This window comes from Mirounga leonina, unplaced genomic scaffold, assembly GCF_011800145.1.
Source record: "Mirounga leonina isolate KUSES-001 unplaced genomic scaffold, KU_Mleo_1.0 Mir_150, whole genome shotgun sequence".
In the NCBI taxonomy this organism is placed as follows: Eukaryota; Metazoa; Chordata; class Mammalia; order Carnivora; family Phocidae; genus Mirounga; species Mirounga leonina.
Genome location: NW_023270374.1, coordinates 6,122,851 through 6,138,525, shown reverse-complemented (window position 1 = coordinate 6,138,525; position 15,675 = coordinate 6,122,851). Strand labels below are relative to the sequence as shown.

The following is a 15,675-nucleotide window of genomic DNA, read 5'->3' as shown; positions in this document are numbered from 1 at the left end:
TTTATTAATGAGAGAAGAAACCTGGAGTTAAATAGGTAGAGAGGTAATTTATGGCCAAACAGTAGAATTCCAGGGTTTCTCTGGTCATAGCTGACAGGAAGCAAGATTGCAGAGCTTGTCCTGCAGGGAACAGCACAGTGAACAGCCTCACTTGAAGTATTCGTTTATTTATTCCTTCATTGCACATATATTATTGAGTCCTGGGGATAAATAAGATAAAGTCCATATTCTCGTGGACTTCTAGTGAGGAAGACAGACAACAAACAAATTAATATGTCAAGAAAAACAAATCAGGATAAGGTGGATACAGAGAAATGGGAGGGAGCGGAGTCCCAGTCCCTTGCTTAGGTTGACATTGAACCAGAGACTTGAAGGACATGATGGAGTGAGCCAAGGTCATCTGAGGGGAGCGTGATTTGGGCAGAGGGAACAGCATATGAAAAGGCCCTGAGGCAGGCATCCACAGTACGTTTGGTGGACAAGGGGGAGAGTGGTAGATGATGAGGTCAGAGGAGAGGTGAGATCACGGAGGGCCTCCCAGGCATTGCAGTCTTTGTACTTTGAGTGAGATGTTGTGTCCATGGTACCAGAGGGTGTTATTGAAGCAGAGGGTAGCCAGGCCCTCACCCTATGGCTCTGCGTTGACTCTGACTTTAACCCCTTCTTTCCTCTCTTCCAGGCCATGTACATGTTCTATGCGCTAGCCATTGTGTGTGACGACTTCTTCGTCCCCTCCTTGGAAAAGATCTGTGAGGTAAGTGCCTTATATTCTCAGCATGTCTGGGCAGGGGGTGCAATGTGCTGCTCCAGCCTCCTTCATGGAGGTCCTGGGGAGCCCTTCATGTCTGGGCAGGAGCACCAGACATCAGCATGCATCTGAGCGACTGACAATATTAGCACAAAACTCCATCAGTCCATTTAGAACATCAGGGTTCTGACCCATAGTTGGGCTTTCACCCATATGGCCAGCTCTCTCCCTGCTCCGTTTGACAACTCGTGGTGATATTTGTGTTCTACTTCCCTGTTCTCTTTTCCTCTTTTAAATACCTCTACATCCCCCATCTTCCCCTCCTCTGTTTCCTTCCACATCCGTGACCTCCCTCGTGGGGTCCTTGCAGAGCCAGAGGTCTTCAGCCACACACCTCCACCACCCTGCCCCTCTCTGTACATGTGCAGAAATGTGCCAAGCAGAGACCCGAGAAGCGAGACAATGAAAGAACTGGCCACAGAGAACAGGAAAGGGACTCTGTTCTCACTCAGCCTGGGGAACGTCAGGTTGAAGACCAAATGACAGCCCTTTCATCAGAAAATATTCAGCGTATTTAGAACACTTTCATTCTCTCGCCTCTTTCATCTCCGTCTGTTTTGAAATGTAGTTTCCTTTATCCGGAAGCTTTCCACTTTATTTTTAATTTAGAATCCTGTTTTCCAAAAGGCTCTCTCCCAGACACGCCTCCCATCTGGGACTCGTGTCCTCGTGTAGTTCTCAGTCATCCTCCCCCTTGGTCATTCTTCCTCTTCCCTCCCCCCAACCCCCACCCCCCTGAATGGCTGATTCATTAGTTCTTGGGGGGCAGCAGAGGACCCAAGTTGCATTTCTGTGAAGTGCCCAGGTGATGCTGAGGCTGTTGGTCCAGAAACCACACTTGGAGATCGTTCACTTAAGCAGTTTCTTCTACATCCTAGAAATCTGTTTGGTTTTTGTACTTTAAATAAATAAAAGAGAATCAGACCACAGGAGCCCTGGAGGGGCCCCGGGAGGAGGTTTCTTTATTGGGCAGAAGGAGAAGGAGAGCGATGAGGTGGCATCTGAGATGGACAGTGGGCACGTGTGGGAGCCCTTTGTCCCAAGCAATGTCACCTGAGCACAGGGTCACCTTATGTAGCAGGAGGGGAGGTGCTGAAGCACCCGTAACCAGGGTAATTTGTGATCTCTGAAATACCACCACGTGGTGCTCTATTCATTATGCAAAGCAAACTACTCTCTTTCCCACACAACTTTTTTTTTTTATAACAAATTTACGACCCTACATAGACATGTACATATGTATTCTTGTCAGGAGGTGTTCTACTCCATAGAGGAAATCCGTAGCACCTGTGAGCACACCCCCTTGGGGAGGACATGATATGAAATAGAGCATGGTCCTTGCCATCCACAGGCCATAAGGCACAGAGCAGCTCCGGGATGAGGCACACAGAGGGCTGGATGAAATTCTGTGAAGTTGGAAAGTAGAGAGAGAGGAAAGGGGAGGGACAGCTTGATTGGGGTGGGGGGTAAGGGAGGGGCTTGTTCAGGGACAGGAGTGGAGCAGCCCTTGGAGGCATTTTTCACATTTCAAGGCAACACATTTCAAGGAAGGATATTTGTGCAGAGGAGAGTCTGAGCTCCGGAACCATGGGAGGACAACCCAGGACTGGAATTGGCTTCTGAGGAACCCTGGGGAAGGTGAGGCTAGGGCATCAGTGGTTACCAGGGCTCAGGAGGGAGTCGGGAAGGCTCTTGACAACTATGTTCTGATAGATAGAGGCGTCCAGAGGCAGGAAGACCCTACTCCTCCCGAGCTGGTGATTCGGAGCATCAGCAAGCTGTTGCCAGGGCCCAAGTGAATTAGAGATGAGAGAGGAGGGGATGTAAGGAAACCTGGGGGAAGAAGCAAACTCAGTGTTTGAAGGAGAGAGAGAGGAACTGGAAATGAGCTCAAGGTGTGGACTCTATGTCTAATGCCCATGATGGACCCTGAGCTGGAACAGACACAGCAGTCCCAAGCTCACAGCTCCTGGCAAGTCTTGACTGACCAGCAATGAGTGTGAGCTCTGTGTTAGGTTACCTTCAGGGACTTCATGTCCGGGGTCTCACCTGCACCCCTCACAGCCACAGCTTTCAACTTGAGGTATCAGCACCTCCATCTTAGAGTCGCATGTGAAGTTGAGCTGTTCAGTCCAGAGTGAGGGATCCCCAGGACTCCAGATCAAAGAGCTCCATTAGGGCTCCCACTGCAGCCTGTTGCTGGTCCAGGGAGCCAGTGGCCTACGCCGAGGCCATGCTGCCCCTCCATGGCTGAGCAAGGAAGTGCAGCTGCCCGTGCGCTGGGAAGAGGGACTGTTGTCATTCAAGACTAGCATCTCCTGGCTGGGACCCAACAGGGAACAGGCTAGTTACTGACAGCCAGCAGCTTACGTTCTGGGTCATGATTGAATGCAGAAAGGCTAAACACCCTGACCAGCCTCAAATATATATATATTTGTCTCATCTTCTTGTAGATCACCTTTTGGGTTAACAGACAGAGTAACCTGGAGGGTTCATTGTACAGGACATCTTGACAGGGCACCTCATCCTTTCCACTCGGTCTCAACCCCACCCCCCTATTCTCCTAACTGCATTAATGATGAAAAGTAGGTTTCAGGAGGGTGACCCCTCCACCCCCAAAGCTGTTGTAACCTCCTAGAATCAAGACTTGCAAACTGATTACCTCATTTAGCCTGGGATATGCATAGTATTGAAAAAAAATCAGGATGTTTGCATAAAAATGTGGATTTGGCCATCTCTTAAGAAGTAAGGCTATTTGGCAACATGGAGGGAAGTGAGTGGCACACCCTTTAGAAAGGAGGCAGATGCCCATAGTGCCTCACACCAACCCACCGCACTGCCCCCTGTCGTCTGCACAACACCTGGGGCTTCTGGGTTGGGGATTCCTAGATCTGTCAAGAGCCTTTAACTCACAGAGATATGCAGCCCTCTCCCTGATCCTGCCCCTGAGGAGGATGGCCAGAGGAGCTGTGTCCCAGCAGGGGATGGTGCAGGAAAGGCCAGTTGTGGGGGACGGGGGAGGTTATGGGAGGCCCTGAGCTCGGGACCTCAGGAGTCATGATTGCCTCTGTTCCCAGGGGAATCCCAACTCACCTGTGCTTTGTCCTTGCTCCTCTGTAGCGCCTGCACCTCAGTGAAGATGTGGCCGGGGCCACGTTCATGGCAGCAGGCAGTTCGGCCCCAGAGCTGTTCACATCCGTCATAGGTAGGTGATGACCTTGGGATATCTCAGCCCTGCCCTCTCTTAAGGACAAGGACTGTGGGGACAGAAAGGCTTCCAGCAGGTTGGCTAATAGGAAATGAGACTCTCAAGACCCCAAGGAGCAGAACACCATCTTCCCACCCCGCTGTGGTTGCTGTTACTATTTTGCTCAAGTGACAGTTTCACTTTGCATGAATGTGTCCCAGTTCCTGTGCCAATGCCTCCATGGAACAATAGCCCCAGTGCAGATTTTAAAACTCTCTCCCATCCTCGGCCGTTTCCCGTGGACCCTGAGAATTGTCTAACTAACATTTGTGAAAACAACCCCACGCCCACATTAGAATGCAACTGGCCACAACAGCCCGGCTGACATTAGGTCTGTTTCAGGGGTCTTCATCACCAAGGGTGATGTGGGAGTCGGGACCATCGTGGGCTCCGCGGTGTTCAACATCCTGTGCATCATCGGTGTCTGTGGGCTCTTTGCTGGGCAGGTAAGGCCAGCGGCAGAACGTGGCGTGGGCTCGGAGGGGACAGCGTGGAGGTGGGGCGGGAACGCCGTCAGCATGGGGGCCAATGGTCTTGGGCAGCAGTGACATGGGATCTCACGCCCCAGGAGGCTGCCCACCTGGGACTGGAAAATGTCAGGCACCATTGTTTGGTGTCCTTGTTGATGGCATACAGAGCACCCAGGTCCACATAAATAATTAACCAGCCTGAAGGTGCAGGCTACGAATCTGAAGGTGTCAAGCTCATTTTGAATGTCATGATCTGAAGTGAAATGACCTAAAAAGATTTAAGGTATGGCTTTGACTCACTGGCAATAAAGCAGATAAGAGAGAGAGAGGAAACGACAGATTTTTTTCTGCTAAAAACCATTTGTAGCTGTCACAGCAGAGGACAGCTTTGCGACAGCCATCAAGTAATTTATTTACATGGTTACTTTAGCTTACTTTTGGGATCCTGAGGTTCTTTGCATGCCTGCATTTTGTCTATGGAGGCTATTCTACTTCCAGGGGCACCTGGGGTCTGGTGTCTGTTTGGAAAGTCCTGGGAAGACACCCAGAAGTCACCTAAGTGCAAGGCTCAATGGTAGCCTCGGCGAGGCTGAGGCACCCAAGGGTTTGCGGCTCCGACGTCCTAATTCCCTCACAGGAACTTTGATCCTGAGCTCTGCCCAGACAGCCAGACTTTGAATGTCTTCTAGGAAAAGCACCTTCTAGAAGCCCGTTTAGGGCACTCCGCTTGCATTACTGAAGAGCCTGGTGATCCTAACCAGCTCCCTCGCTGTGGAGGACACAGGGTCCTGCTAAAGGTGTTGGCTGGTTTGAAGGCTAAAGAAAGCACCATTTGAACCTTCTTCCACACCCTTTTCTGGGCCCCTGTGCTGTCCAGTCAGCCAGCCAGGGGCGCCCACCCTGTCCGTCTCTCTAACTCGAACTGGAGAGTCTCTGCAGGAGGCACCTGGGACACCGTTGCTGTTCTTCACTGCCTGTTTCTAAATGCCATCATTTCATGCCCATTGATTAGTTCAGGTTGCCTGATGAGTTGGCTGCTTCTGGGTGACAGGCAGAGGGACACCTCGATCTCTCCAGGAATGGGCTCCAGAGCCCACAGGTGTGTCCATACGTGGTGGCTGAGTTCTGCCCAATTTGCTACTGACATTTTATTTTTTCTCATCCTTTTGATCCATCATCTCTAGTCTTAGATTTTGTGGACCCACAATATGGTGTTTTTTTAGACCTCTTATAAATATTGTTAGTGCCCCCCCCCAAAACCAAAAACCAAAAAACCAGTCTCTGTCTTTGCCTTTGGTACACTTGCGTGGATCTCGTCTTGTGGCCGTCTTCTCGTTGCCCTGCGGAGATGAATAGTCACATCCTGCAGAAGAGGCTATTGCTGTTCACACTCTCTTAATTAGCATTGTCACCATGAGCAGTATGATTATTAGCCCGGCCATTATTCGTGTTGTCATTAGTGCATTAGTCATTTGTACATGCGGCTTGATGGAAAGGCAAGCCCAAAGGGGGAGAAGTAACGTAAAGAAATGAAACAAATGACAGGGAGGTATCTAGTAAATGCCAGGCAACTAATTACATATGAAGTGGCTTGCATTCATTTGTATTCATAATTTATTAGCAATGCGGTTAATCAGTGCCTTGGTTAGAACACCTGCTTAAAAGGCAGATTGCTTCCTGAACTTCAGCACATGCTGAAGTGCTCAGTCACTTTCCCCCACCTGGAAGGTCTTTGCAAGCTCATCTCTTGGAGAGAAGTAGCCGCCACGATGTTGTTAGAAGTTGCCTGCATGATGACTCTGGATGCCACAGCACTTCCTTCTGGTTTTCCTTGTCTCGTGCCCAATTGGAGGTTGCTAAGGCCATCCACCTCTCTTCTTTCAGCAGTTTGTAGAATCCTGGAAGTCTTTGCAGACAGAGCAAATTATGTTTTGGAAAGAACATGGGTCGGGGACTCAGACTGGCCTGGGTTTGAATCCAGACTCTGCCCTTTGCTGGCCATGAAAACTTGGAGAAGTGACTTTATCACTCCTCTGAGCCTGTTTCCCAATCTATGGAGCGGGAGGATATAAGCCCACCTACCACCTAGCATCGCCATAAGGGTGAAACAGAGCATGTTCAGCATTAAGCAGGAGTCAGCCTACCTGGTAAATGCTCAATAAAAGATACCATTATCAGCTCTCAAAAGAATAAGGATCCATGAGGTCCTCACCTCCAAATCCCACCATAAGTCACTGTGATCATTTGGCCAAGAAGTTGGTGGAACATCCCCCTGGGGCCAGGTGGGGAAGGGAATGAAGGTCAGGGAGAAGGCGTTCTAAATGAAAATCAAAAATGAGGAGATGTTGATAGAAGAGCGATCTCAGAGGACCGGGCTTCGCCTCCATGCTGTCTCATCAGTGGGAGGGAAAGGAAAACTCGGTGAGAAATAAATCCTGCCTTACACACGGAGAAGCATTCCCAGGTGGTGGGGCCGGTGCAGTGGAACACCACAGCAAGGGATGGATATTGGGAATTGAACTGATTAATAAATCCAATCATGGGTCTCACTTAGCATGGTTATTTATGTGGCTCCACACTTTCATTTGGCTGGGAGAATTCCCCGCAAGGGCCCACGGGCCTCTTTCTAATGTATTCTGGCCTGAAGGGCTGCTCATGACCAAGTCTGTTACTCATCTGAAATCAAAGTAATTAAGCAGTAAGGTTTGAGTTCCTGTCTCAATTAGGGTTCTGATGAATTCGATGTAATTAAATGTCTGCCGTATTTGCAGTTTGCAAACATACCCAGCGCTCTGGTGTTCGCCTAAGGTGCTTTGGGGAGTTTTATGGGACAAGAAGAAAATTGCTCCTTAGAAAATGGCTTTTAGAGCAGTTCTTGGCATCCCCACAAGACGCGTACGGGGCTGTGGTACAAGCTTGCTTTATTTAAAAACAAAAAATAATAAGAGAGAGAACACCAACTCTCGATGCAACATACTAATGTATTTTGCATATTGTGTGGCAAGAACTTCATGCCAATTTTGCAAAAAAAAAAAAAATGTACTTATGAATTTAAATCCATCATCCAGTGCATATTAGGCTTTAAAGACATAACCACCAAGAGAGAGTAAACAGTTTAAGTGCATCCCAGATTAGGACAGTCATATTCCGTTTATTACAGGCCGGCAGATGGCTCCAGTTTATAATAAAGAACTCCAGCATCAGCACTCCTGGCATTCTCGAAATGTGCCTGATGTTCCCTGGAGAGGTCCATCTAACATTGGCTAACTTCACCTTGCTCCAAATAACACCCTGTCCATGCTGGCCCCTTTACACAAACCCAAGTAGCACCCAGAGGTTGCACATCTGAATTGAAGCCTGCCTTCAGTTGGGTTTCCACAGGAGAATCTAGGCAGTGATTCCAAGGCAGGGAGTTGATCTGAAAGGTGACCCCAGGACATGCCAGGGAGGGAGTCAGTGAGGCCAGGAAGAGAAGGTAGCCAAGGAAAGTGTGTTTAGCAAGTAAGTTACCTCTGTGGGCAGCTGGGATTTACTTCTTCTGGGGGAATGGGAGACTGTCTAGAACACAGGTCTCTAAGGTATCCAACCCAAGAGAAAGGGAACCGGGTTGTTTATCCACCAGCCTCCTCCAGTCATTGGTAAGGACTGTTCCTGCTGGACATGGGCAGGGTGGACTTTGGGAGAAAACCCCCAAGCAAAGAGACATAGAGGCTGGGCCCTGGAAGGACCCGAAATGGTAAAGGTAAAGAGATAGGAGTGCGGCCCATAAAGCATTTGCTAGAAACTCAACTAAGTCTTTAAAAATAAGCCACCCGCACGGTCTCATTTTCAACTCTCCTGGATGAAACACAAGCTTCGGCACTAGGCTGACTATTAAGAGTTCAGGGCCAGGACGTCTTGCATTTAGGGAATTTCCTCTAGTGCTAAAAATAGCAGCTACCATTCTCGGTACTTGCTGCTTCCAGTTAGGATGCAGAAGACCTTGGCTCCCATGGGAACACCAAAAACTAATCTGGATAATATAAAAATCATACTCGTATATGAGACCATCAGAGAACAGTGGAGGCAGGAGAGACTTGATGAACTGACTTCCAGATAGAGGAGTCCTCTATCAGTGATCTGAGTCCTGGCAGATCTAGATGCAGGGAGAGCAAAAGGATGTGAAGATCCAGAACTTTGTGGGGCAGAGATGAAGCCAGCCGAGCTACTGGTGGTACTGGAGATAGCTGGGATGTCCTGGAGTCTGAAATACTATCACGTACAATAATAATATGCTCAACAGAGGATGATAGTCCTCTCCACCCCACCCCCAAATTTGCTGGGAAAAACACAAATGAAGGCAGGACTGAGAAGCAGAAAGAGATCATTCCATCTGCACAGTCTCTCACATTCTCCCAGTCCCCCAAATCGAGGAATCCCAAATCCAACCCTAAGAATTAGGAGACTACCCCTTCCTGCATAAGCTGGGTGGGAGAGGTGGGGCTGACCAGAGGTGACCCACAGATCAGCCCCAGTCAAATGAACACTTGCTGAAATCTGAATAATCACTTCCTTGCTTTAGCCAGCAGATGAGAGCAGAACTTGACATTTCTGGGGGAAAGAAACAATCAGTATTATTCTTCAATTCTCACTTTTCTTCTGTATATAATTTCCAGGATGCAATAATAAAATCCAAAACCTGTGAGGAGGCAGGAATAGGACTCATAACCAAGGAAAAGCAGCAGCAGAAGCAAATCACAGATGATACAGATACAAGAATTAGCGGAAAAGAATTTAAAGTATCTATCTTAAATAGGGACAGATGGGAAAAAAATGAATGGATGGGGAATTTCAGCAGAGAAGTGGAAAAAAATAAGAAAAACCAGATCGAATTTTATATATATATGTATATATATATGTGTATAATTATATAATAAATATAATTTCAATCTGGTTTAATGTTAATGTTATATATATATAGTATATATATATACATATATATATATATACACACACACACATACACACACAACCCTCTCATTTATTAAACTTTCCCAGTGTGCAGGCACCACAATGTGCTTTATAAATATTTGTAGAAATACACCTACTGAATTTTAAGACAGTATTATCATCATTTACATCAAGGGAGAGGGTACCTGGTACAAGAGGGGCTACCTTGAGCTGGTGAAGCCTGGATTAGAGCCCACATCGGCTGACTGTAAAATCCTTTCTCCTTCTTCCTGGGGAGCCTATGACTTAAAACTCCCCAGATGTTGTTATTGCATTATTATGGTTATCTCTAGCATTTCTGTGTTCTCCAGAAGTGGGTAGTGTGGGAGCTGGGGACAATGCAAAGAAGGGACCTGTCCGCACAATGGTGGTGCCCTGGGATGGGTGCTGGAAGTACTCAGCCCAACCAGTGCTCGGCTAGAAGATTCTCTTATAATCAGATGGCATCATCTACTGCTGGACCTTCACTTCCACTAAACAGATTGGAGAATTCAGGCTGATAAACACAGTAGGAGACCCACAGACCACCCCGGTTTACCCTGTCCACCTTGGTTCCTTGCTTATCATTCTCCAGACAAAACCCAACACATCACTTAACCATGTTCCAGTTCTGAGGAGCATCCAGATTCCCCAAGAGGCTGAGGGACCAAACAGGTGAGAATGAAAAGCCCCACACACATCCCTGGAAACAGGGGCTAGAGGTCTGTAATTCCTCCTAGAAAGGGAGATGAAAGTACACAAGAGTGATTCATGGAGTACTAGAGGGGCAGGTCCCGCCGAAGGCCTCACCCTGGATGCAGGATGCTTTACTATTTGATCCAGTGAGTAGAAGAGCAAAATTTGTGGTGTGGGAGGAAACAAAGGCTAGAGTCAGGTCTATCTGGAGCAGTCCCTGGATCTATCACATTCCAGTGAAATAAGAATTTCTCCTAGTGACATCAGCTGGCCACCTGCCTCAGGAGGACCTTGCTCGAAAGCAAATCTCTAGACCTAGTTTGAGACCAACTGAACTCAGAAGAGCAGATGTACCTGCTTGAGCCCCATCTGCAGGCTCAGCTCAGCTCAAATTCGTGGACCACGCTTGGCCGTGGGCAAGAGGCAGCCCTTGTTGGGCAGTTGGCCCAGGCAATGTGAACTATCCCTGCTTGATGCCCCAGTCCTATAACTGGCTGTCAGCCTTCACTGTCTCCTGGTCATTTCTTTTCCCTGGCCCATTCCCAATGCCCCTACAAGGCCAGGTACTGACAGGACTCCACACCTGATCTTCCCCCTGACACACACTTGTTCCCAGCCCCGAGTTCCATTAAAGTCACCCACCCACCTCTGCACTGCTCCATCTTGATGGCCTCTGCATCCTCATCCCAGGTCTCTTCGTTACCTTTGACTTTGGCTTATGGCACTTGTCTCTGGCTTATTCTACCTCCTTGAAATGATCTCCTGAAATCAGATCCATTCTTGGACCCACATGTAGATTAGTTAAGAGGCTTTCAGGTTCAGGTAACAAAAAATCCTCATCTCTAACTGGCTTCTTAAATGAAGGGACTTTATCGGTGTCTCTGAAAATACAGAGGAAAATGGATATCAGGCATGGTTTGCTCAGGGCTCCAGCCCACTTTCTGTGATTATCTTATCACTAACCTTCTCTGGCTCCTTCCTCAGACTATCCTTCGAGGCAAAAGATGACTGTAGTGGTTTCATGACTCATAGACACACATCACATTGACCAGAAGAGAAGAATGTCTCTCTACCCACCATACCTCTCATCCCCCACCTGGCATGATCAAACAAAAATCTGAGTGGGCCAAGTTGGGTCACCTGACCACCCCTGAGCCAGTCATTGTAGCAAAGGAACTAGAGTAACCCAGTTGGCTTAGGGTAATCAAGAACCACCTTCCCATTTTCTTCTTCTCCCCAGAACTAAAAATGTGATTAGTTCTGCCCCAAGTATATAGCTTTTGGTGGAGAGTTGTAGGCTATAGAGTAACATTCCCTAATTTATACTTAGGGAAATTTACTTGAACTACCCTGGGGGGAAAGGCACCCTATGGAGATAGATGGTGGCAGGGAGACCAGTTAGGAAGTCTGTGGTGAAGCATGAGCTGAATTTGGAGCAGTAACAACTATAAGAAGTGGTTGTTAGATGTAGAATATTTTTGGAGTTGGTGCCAAGATTTGCTGATGAATTGGAAATGGGGGTGACAGAATGAGATAAATCGTGGAAGATTCGGGATTTTGGTCGTGACCCATGTAAATGGGTCTTGGCAATACAAACGAGTACAAATTGGTCATGAGAACTGAGGAGAGTTTGTTTTCAAAGAATAGCCAGCCTGTTATCTAACGTATTCTAAAGTCTACCCTGGTGTGTCAGATCTAGAAACTTGGTAAGGGGGCCAAAATACATTGTGAGGTTTTTGTTTTTTTTTAATTCAAAGTCTGATCAGCCATCTGTTACTCACCAGCCATTTTGCTGGCCAGCTTTTGTCACTAACAGCCCTACTCAGCCTGCCTGAGCAACCCAGCCCAACTGTCTTAGAGAGCCACTGCTCCTATTGGTGTCATTTGGGGTGAAAGCCTGATTAGCGCCTTCTAGGACCTCAGATGCAGTGACACCTGAGTCCTGGATGGCACTGCCCATCTCATGTCAACCTCAGTCTTTGTGAATTTACAGCTGACACCTGGGAGCTCCATAGACTTCCTTGATGGTTGTCATGATCTTGCATTTGGTGAAGTCAGATAAGAACAGTTGAAATCCCCAGCATTTACTGTGCTGTGGCTGGACCCACCATTTTCTCTATCATTTTCTTTCCCCTACATACCCTGGGTCCAGATAGAGCTGGGATATTGTATTAGATCATACTAGGCTGCAGTACCATGCAGGTGTCTTTATTCCAGGTTCTCTGAATTCCCAATGAGCCCTGTCTCTACTTGCTAATTCATTAGAACTCAGTTTGCAACTTGAAAATTGAGGAAGCAGGAGGAAGCAACCAAGGAAAATTTTGTGGATCTTTTTGCCCTTTTTTGTTTTAATATGACCAAACACTTTTATAGTTCACTCTTTTCTATTCCAGGCCAATCTCCTTTTATTTATGTGAAGTAAGACATTTATGCCCTCCTGATCCAGCTGATCTTTCCTGCAGGGGAAATATCACTCTGCATTTAAATGGAAACCTTAAGATTGGACCTGAGCCTGAATCTCCAAGTGAGAAATAAACAAATGTCATTAACCTTTCCAGATAGCATGCAGACCATTTGGGGCAATGGGAGAGCTCATGTACCAAATGTCTGGCTTTTACAGGCAAAGTCAGATGGAGTAAAGGTTGGCCTGGGGCTTTCCTCCCCCTGACTCAACCAAAGGGCAGCTTATGTTTACACGGCAGGAAGGGGGAACTCTCTTTCCCCATAGTAGATAGACATGAGCTGCCACTCTCCAGGAGATTGGGGAAGAAAATGGCTTTGGTGTGCTTTATTTGTGATTTTTTTTCCACCAAGATCATACAGTAGCTATAGTTGGGGCATGGAAAATGAGAATTAGGGTATTTGATGCAGTAGTCCCCAATGGGGGGATTCAGGGCTAGGTCAGCTGTTAGACAACATGAGACCTTTGGCCTTCATCATGTCAAGATCTTGGTCATTATACAGTAAACCTTATTTTTCCATTCCCTTGCTCTGTCTCTGATCACCACGACATGCAGCTGCTAAAAACATGGGTTCTAGGTTCCCCATAGCATCTTTGCCTTTTTTTCCTTGTTTTTTAATTATATATAACATTCTTCTGCTTCCAGCTACCATCTATTTTTATTTTCAATTAAAGACTGTTTTAGTATTAACAGCTCATCTTTACTGGGATTTCATCTGAGTTAATACAAAATTTTATAGATATAAACTCAGTTCATGCTTCCATCAACCCCATAGAGTAGCTGTTGTTTTTCTCATTTTACAGATGCGAAAACTGAGCCCAGAGAGGGAGGTGGGGAAACTTGCCCCAGACCACACATCCAGGAATAGCAGAGCTGGGATTCAGAACTAGGCCGTCTCGTTCTAGAATGTGTATCCTTAATCCCTGTGGAACAAAAACCAGCAGAGGAAAGCAATGTGGGGTCTTTCATGGCGGAAGGTTGTAGAAAAACACGTTTTGCCACTGAAAGAAGAGGCCCTCCCAGATTGTCAGATAGCTCTTCTTTCTGGTCTCAAAGTGTCTACATGTATGGGGTTTCCTTTAACTCCTTCTGTTTTAGAACTTTTTATAGAAAGTGCTGAGACCGGCAGCCTGGGGGGCTGTCTCTGAGTGAAAAACCAGATGATGTCTCCTTTCAGCAACAGAGACTCTGTTGTGAGCTGCATTTATACATGCTCTGACTACAGCAGGTGTTGAAATGTGTTGTGGGATGAAATGGACGTCAAGACTCTCTAATACCACTGCTATGGTGCAGGGACCTTCCACAGCACAGAGCAGCAGAAGGTTGGCCGTCCTGCTGCCCCACATTGATTGGGGTTGCCCCTGATTGATTTGCGCAGCCCATTCTGTCCTTGGCCTATATTCTTTCTTTTAGGGGAGTCCATTCTATTTCAGGGAAAAGGAGGAAAGATTGAGAGGGATAGCCAGGTGAGTTCTTACTTGACCTGGGGAGGCAAGGTGTGTCCCTGGTGAAATGTCGGTTTCCTTTTCAGAAACACATTTATTTTGGAGCCCTTGGGTGGCTTGGTTTTGCTTGTACCACTTGTGAAGGCCCAGGGGCCAGGTTGAAGGCCCACGGGAGTCTTCCTGAGAGAAGCTTCCGTGTTCTCTGCACAAAGCTGTGAACCAAATTGCTGCAGGGAACAAAGGATTCTTTGGGGCTGAGGTTCTAGGTAAAGATCTAGGATGTTTCCAGACAACTTCCATGCAAGGGCCATGAGATGGGAACAAAGGGGCAACTTGGGGGAACAGAAAGGAAGGCAGTGCTTCTGGAGAGGGGGACCTGGGGGAGAGCCAGGGGTGAAGCAGGGCCGGCTCCTAAAGGTCCCAGTGAGGGGTTTGGTTGCAATCAGGACAGTGTTCTAGGGAAATACTTGGGGGCACTTTCCCTGGTGAAACGTCACAGAAATCTGCATGTTAACCTAGGTCTGTCGAGGTGTTAGATGGTTCTAAACCAGCCTAATGCCACAAGGGCAACATCTCTAATACCACCCAAGTGTGGGTCCCCACCATGTCTGCCTTTGGATGTTGGCTCAAAACCCCCAATCGCTGCCTCTGAGGAACTTCCCCAAGGAGCCCCCCCACCCTCCCTCACTTCTCACCAGCTCTGTATCCTCACATCAAATCACCCCCTTTTTGTTCAGCCTTGGTTCCATTCCTAAAAGAGTATGCAGTCCATTAGCCTTAGCCACCTTCTCCTCTTTGTCTTATTCTAAATCCTTTTATCCTTCAAATTCTCAGCATTCCCCTCTTGCTGAGACTTTTCTGATTAGCTAGTCCCAAGCCCAAGTATTTGCCTCCCCCACTCAGGGGCCCATTTCCCCTTCCTCCTTCGCCCATGTTGGAATACTTGGTCTGACCAAGGCTTATGCCACTTCCAGGTGCAAGAGTTAAATTGGGAAGTCATTCGAGTGCTGAAAATTTGGAATTTGCTTGGGTGGTCTGGTGGTTTATTATGAACAACAGGTTGGAATATTTGAAACTGAGACTGTCTATAGATAGGCCTCTTTGTTTGTCTGCCTCTCACAGTCTTCTCTCAGGTGTTACTTTTGAGTTGTAATTTGACAGATTTCTATTCAGGCTGAGCTTCCCCTACTTTCCAGACTCTCTCTGTGGTGCTTAAAGTGAGTGTACCCTGCTGTTTTAGTCTCCCCCAGATGAAAGTTGGCCTAAATCCTAGTGAAAGGGGATAGGCTTTACTGAGAGCAAGGCACAACACGTGCATTTTCTTGTTTATTCCTCATAATAAACATCAGGGTATAGTTACCCCTAATTTGAGAAATGAAGACATTTGACAAATGTGGTAGCCAGCCTCCAAGATGGTGTCCCACTTCTGGTATTCTGGCCTCTTTGTTCCCCTCCCACACTGAACAAGGATAACCCATGTAACCAATAGTGTATTGTGGAAAAGGCAGTGTGTGGCTTTGAAGGCTGGCCATAGAAGGCATGAGAGATTCTACCTCCCTTTCTCTCTTGGAAAACTTGT

At 47.3% G+C, this 15,675-nt stretch overlaps 1 protein-coding gene across 2 annotated transcripts in view; it reads left to right on the top strand.

Moving 5' to 3' along the window:
- SLC24A3 (solute carrier family 24 member 3) overlaps positions 1 to 15,675 on the top strand; it is a 498,892-nt gene that overhangs the window by 367,130 nt on the left and 116,087 nt on the right. For both annotated transcript variants that reach the window (XM_035005775.1, XM_035005776.1), the window contains 3 exons: positions 680 to 754; positions 3,929 to 4,013; positions 4,398 to 4,501. In XM_035005775.1, the coding sequence (XP_034861666.1) occupies positions 680 to 754; positions 3,929 to 4,013; positions 4,398 to 4,501 (264 nt within the window). The remainder of the gene's footprint in view (positions 1 to 679; positions 755 to 3,928; positions 4,014 to 4,397; positions 4,502 to 15,675) is intronic.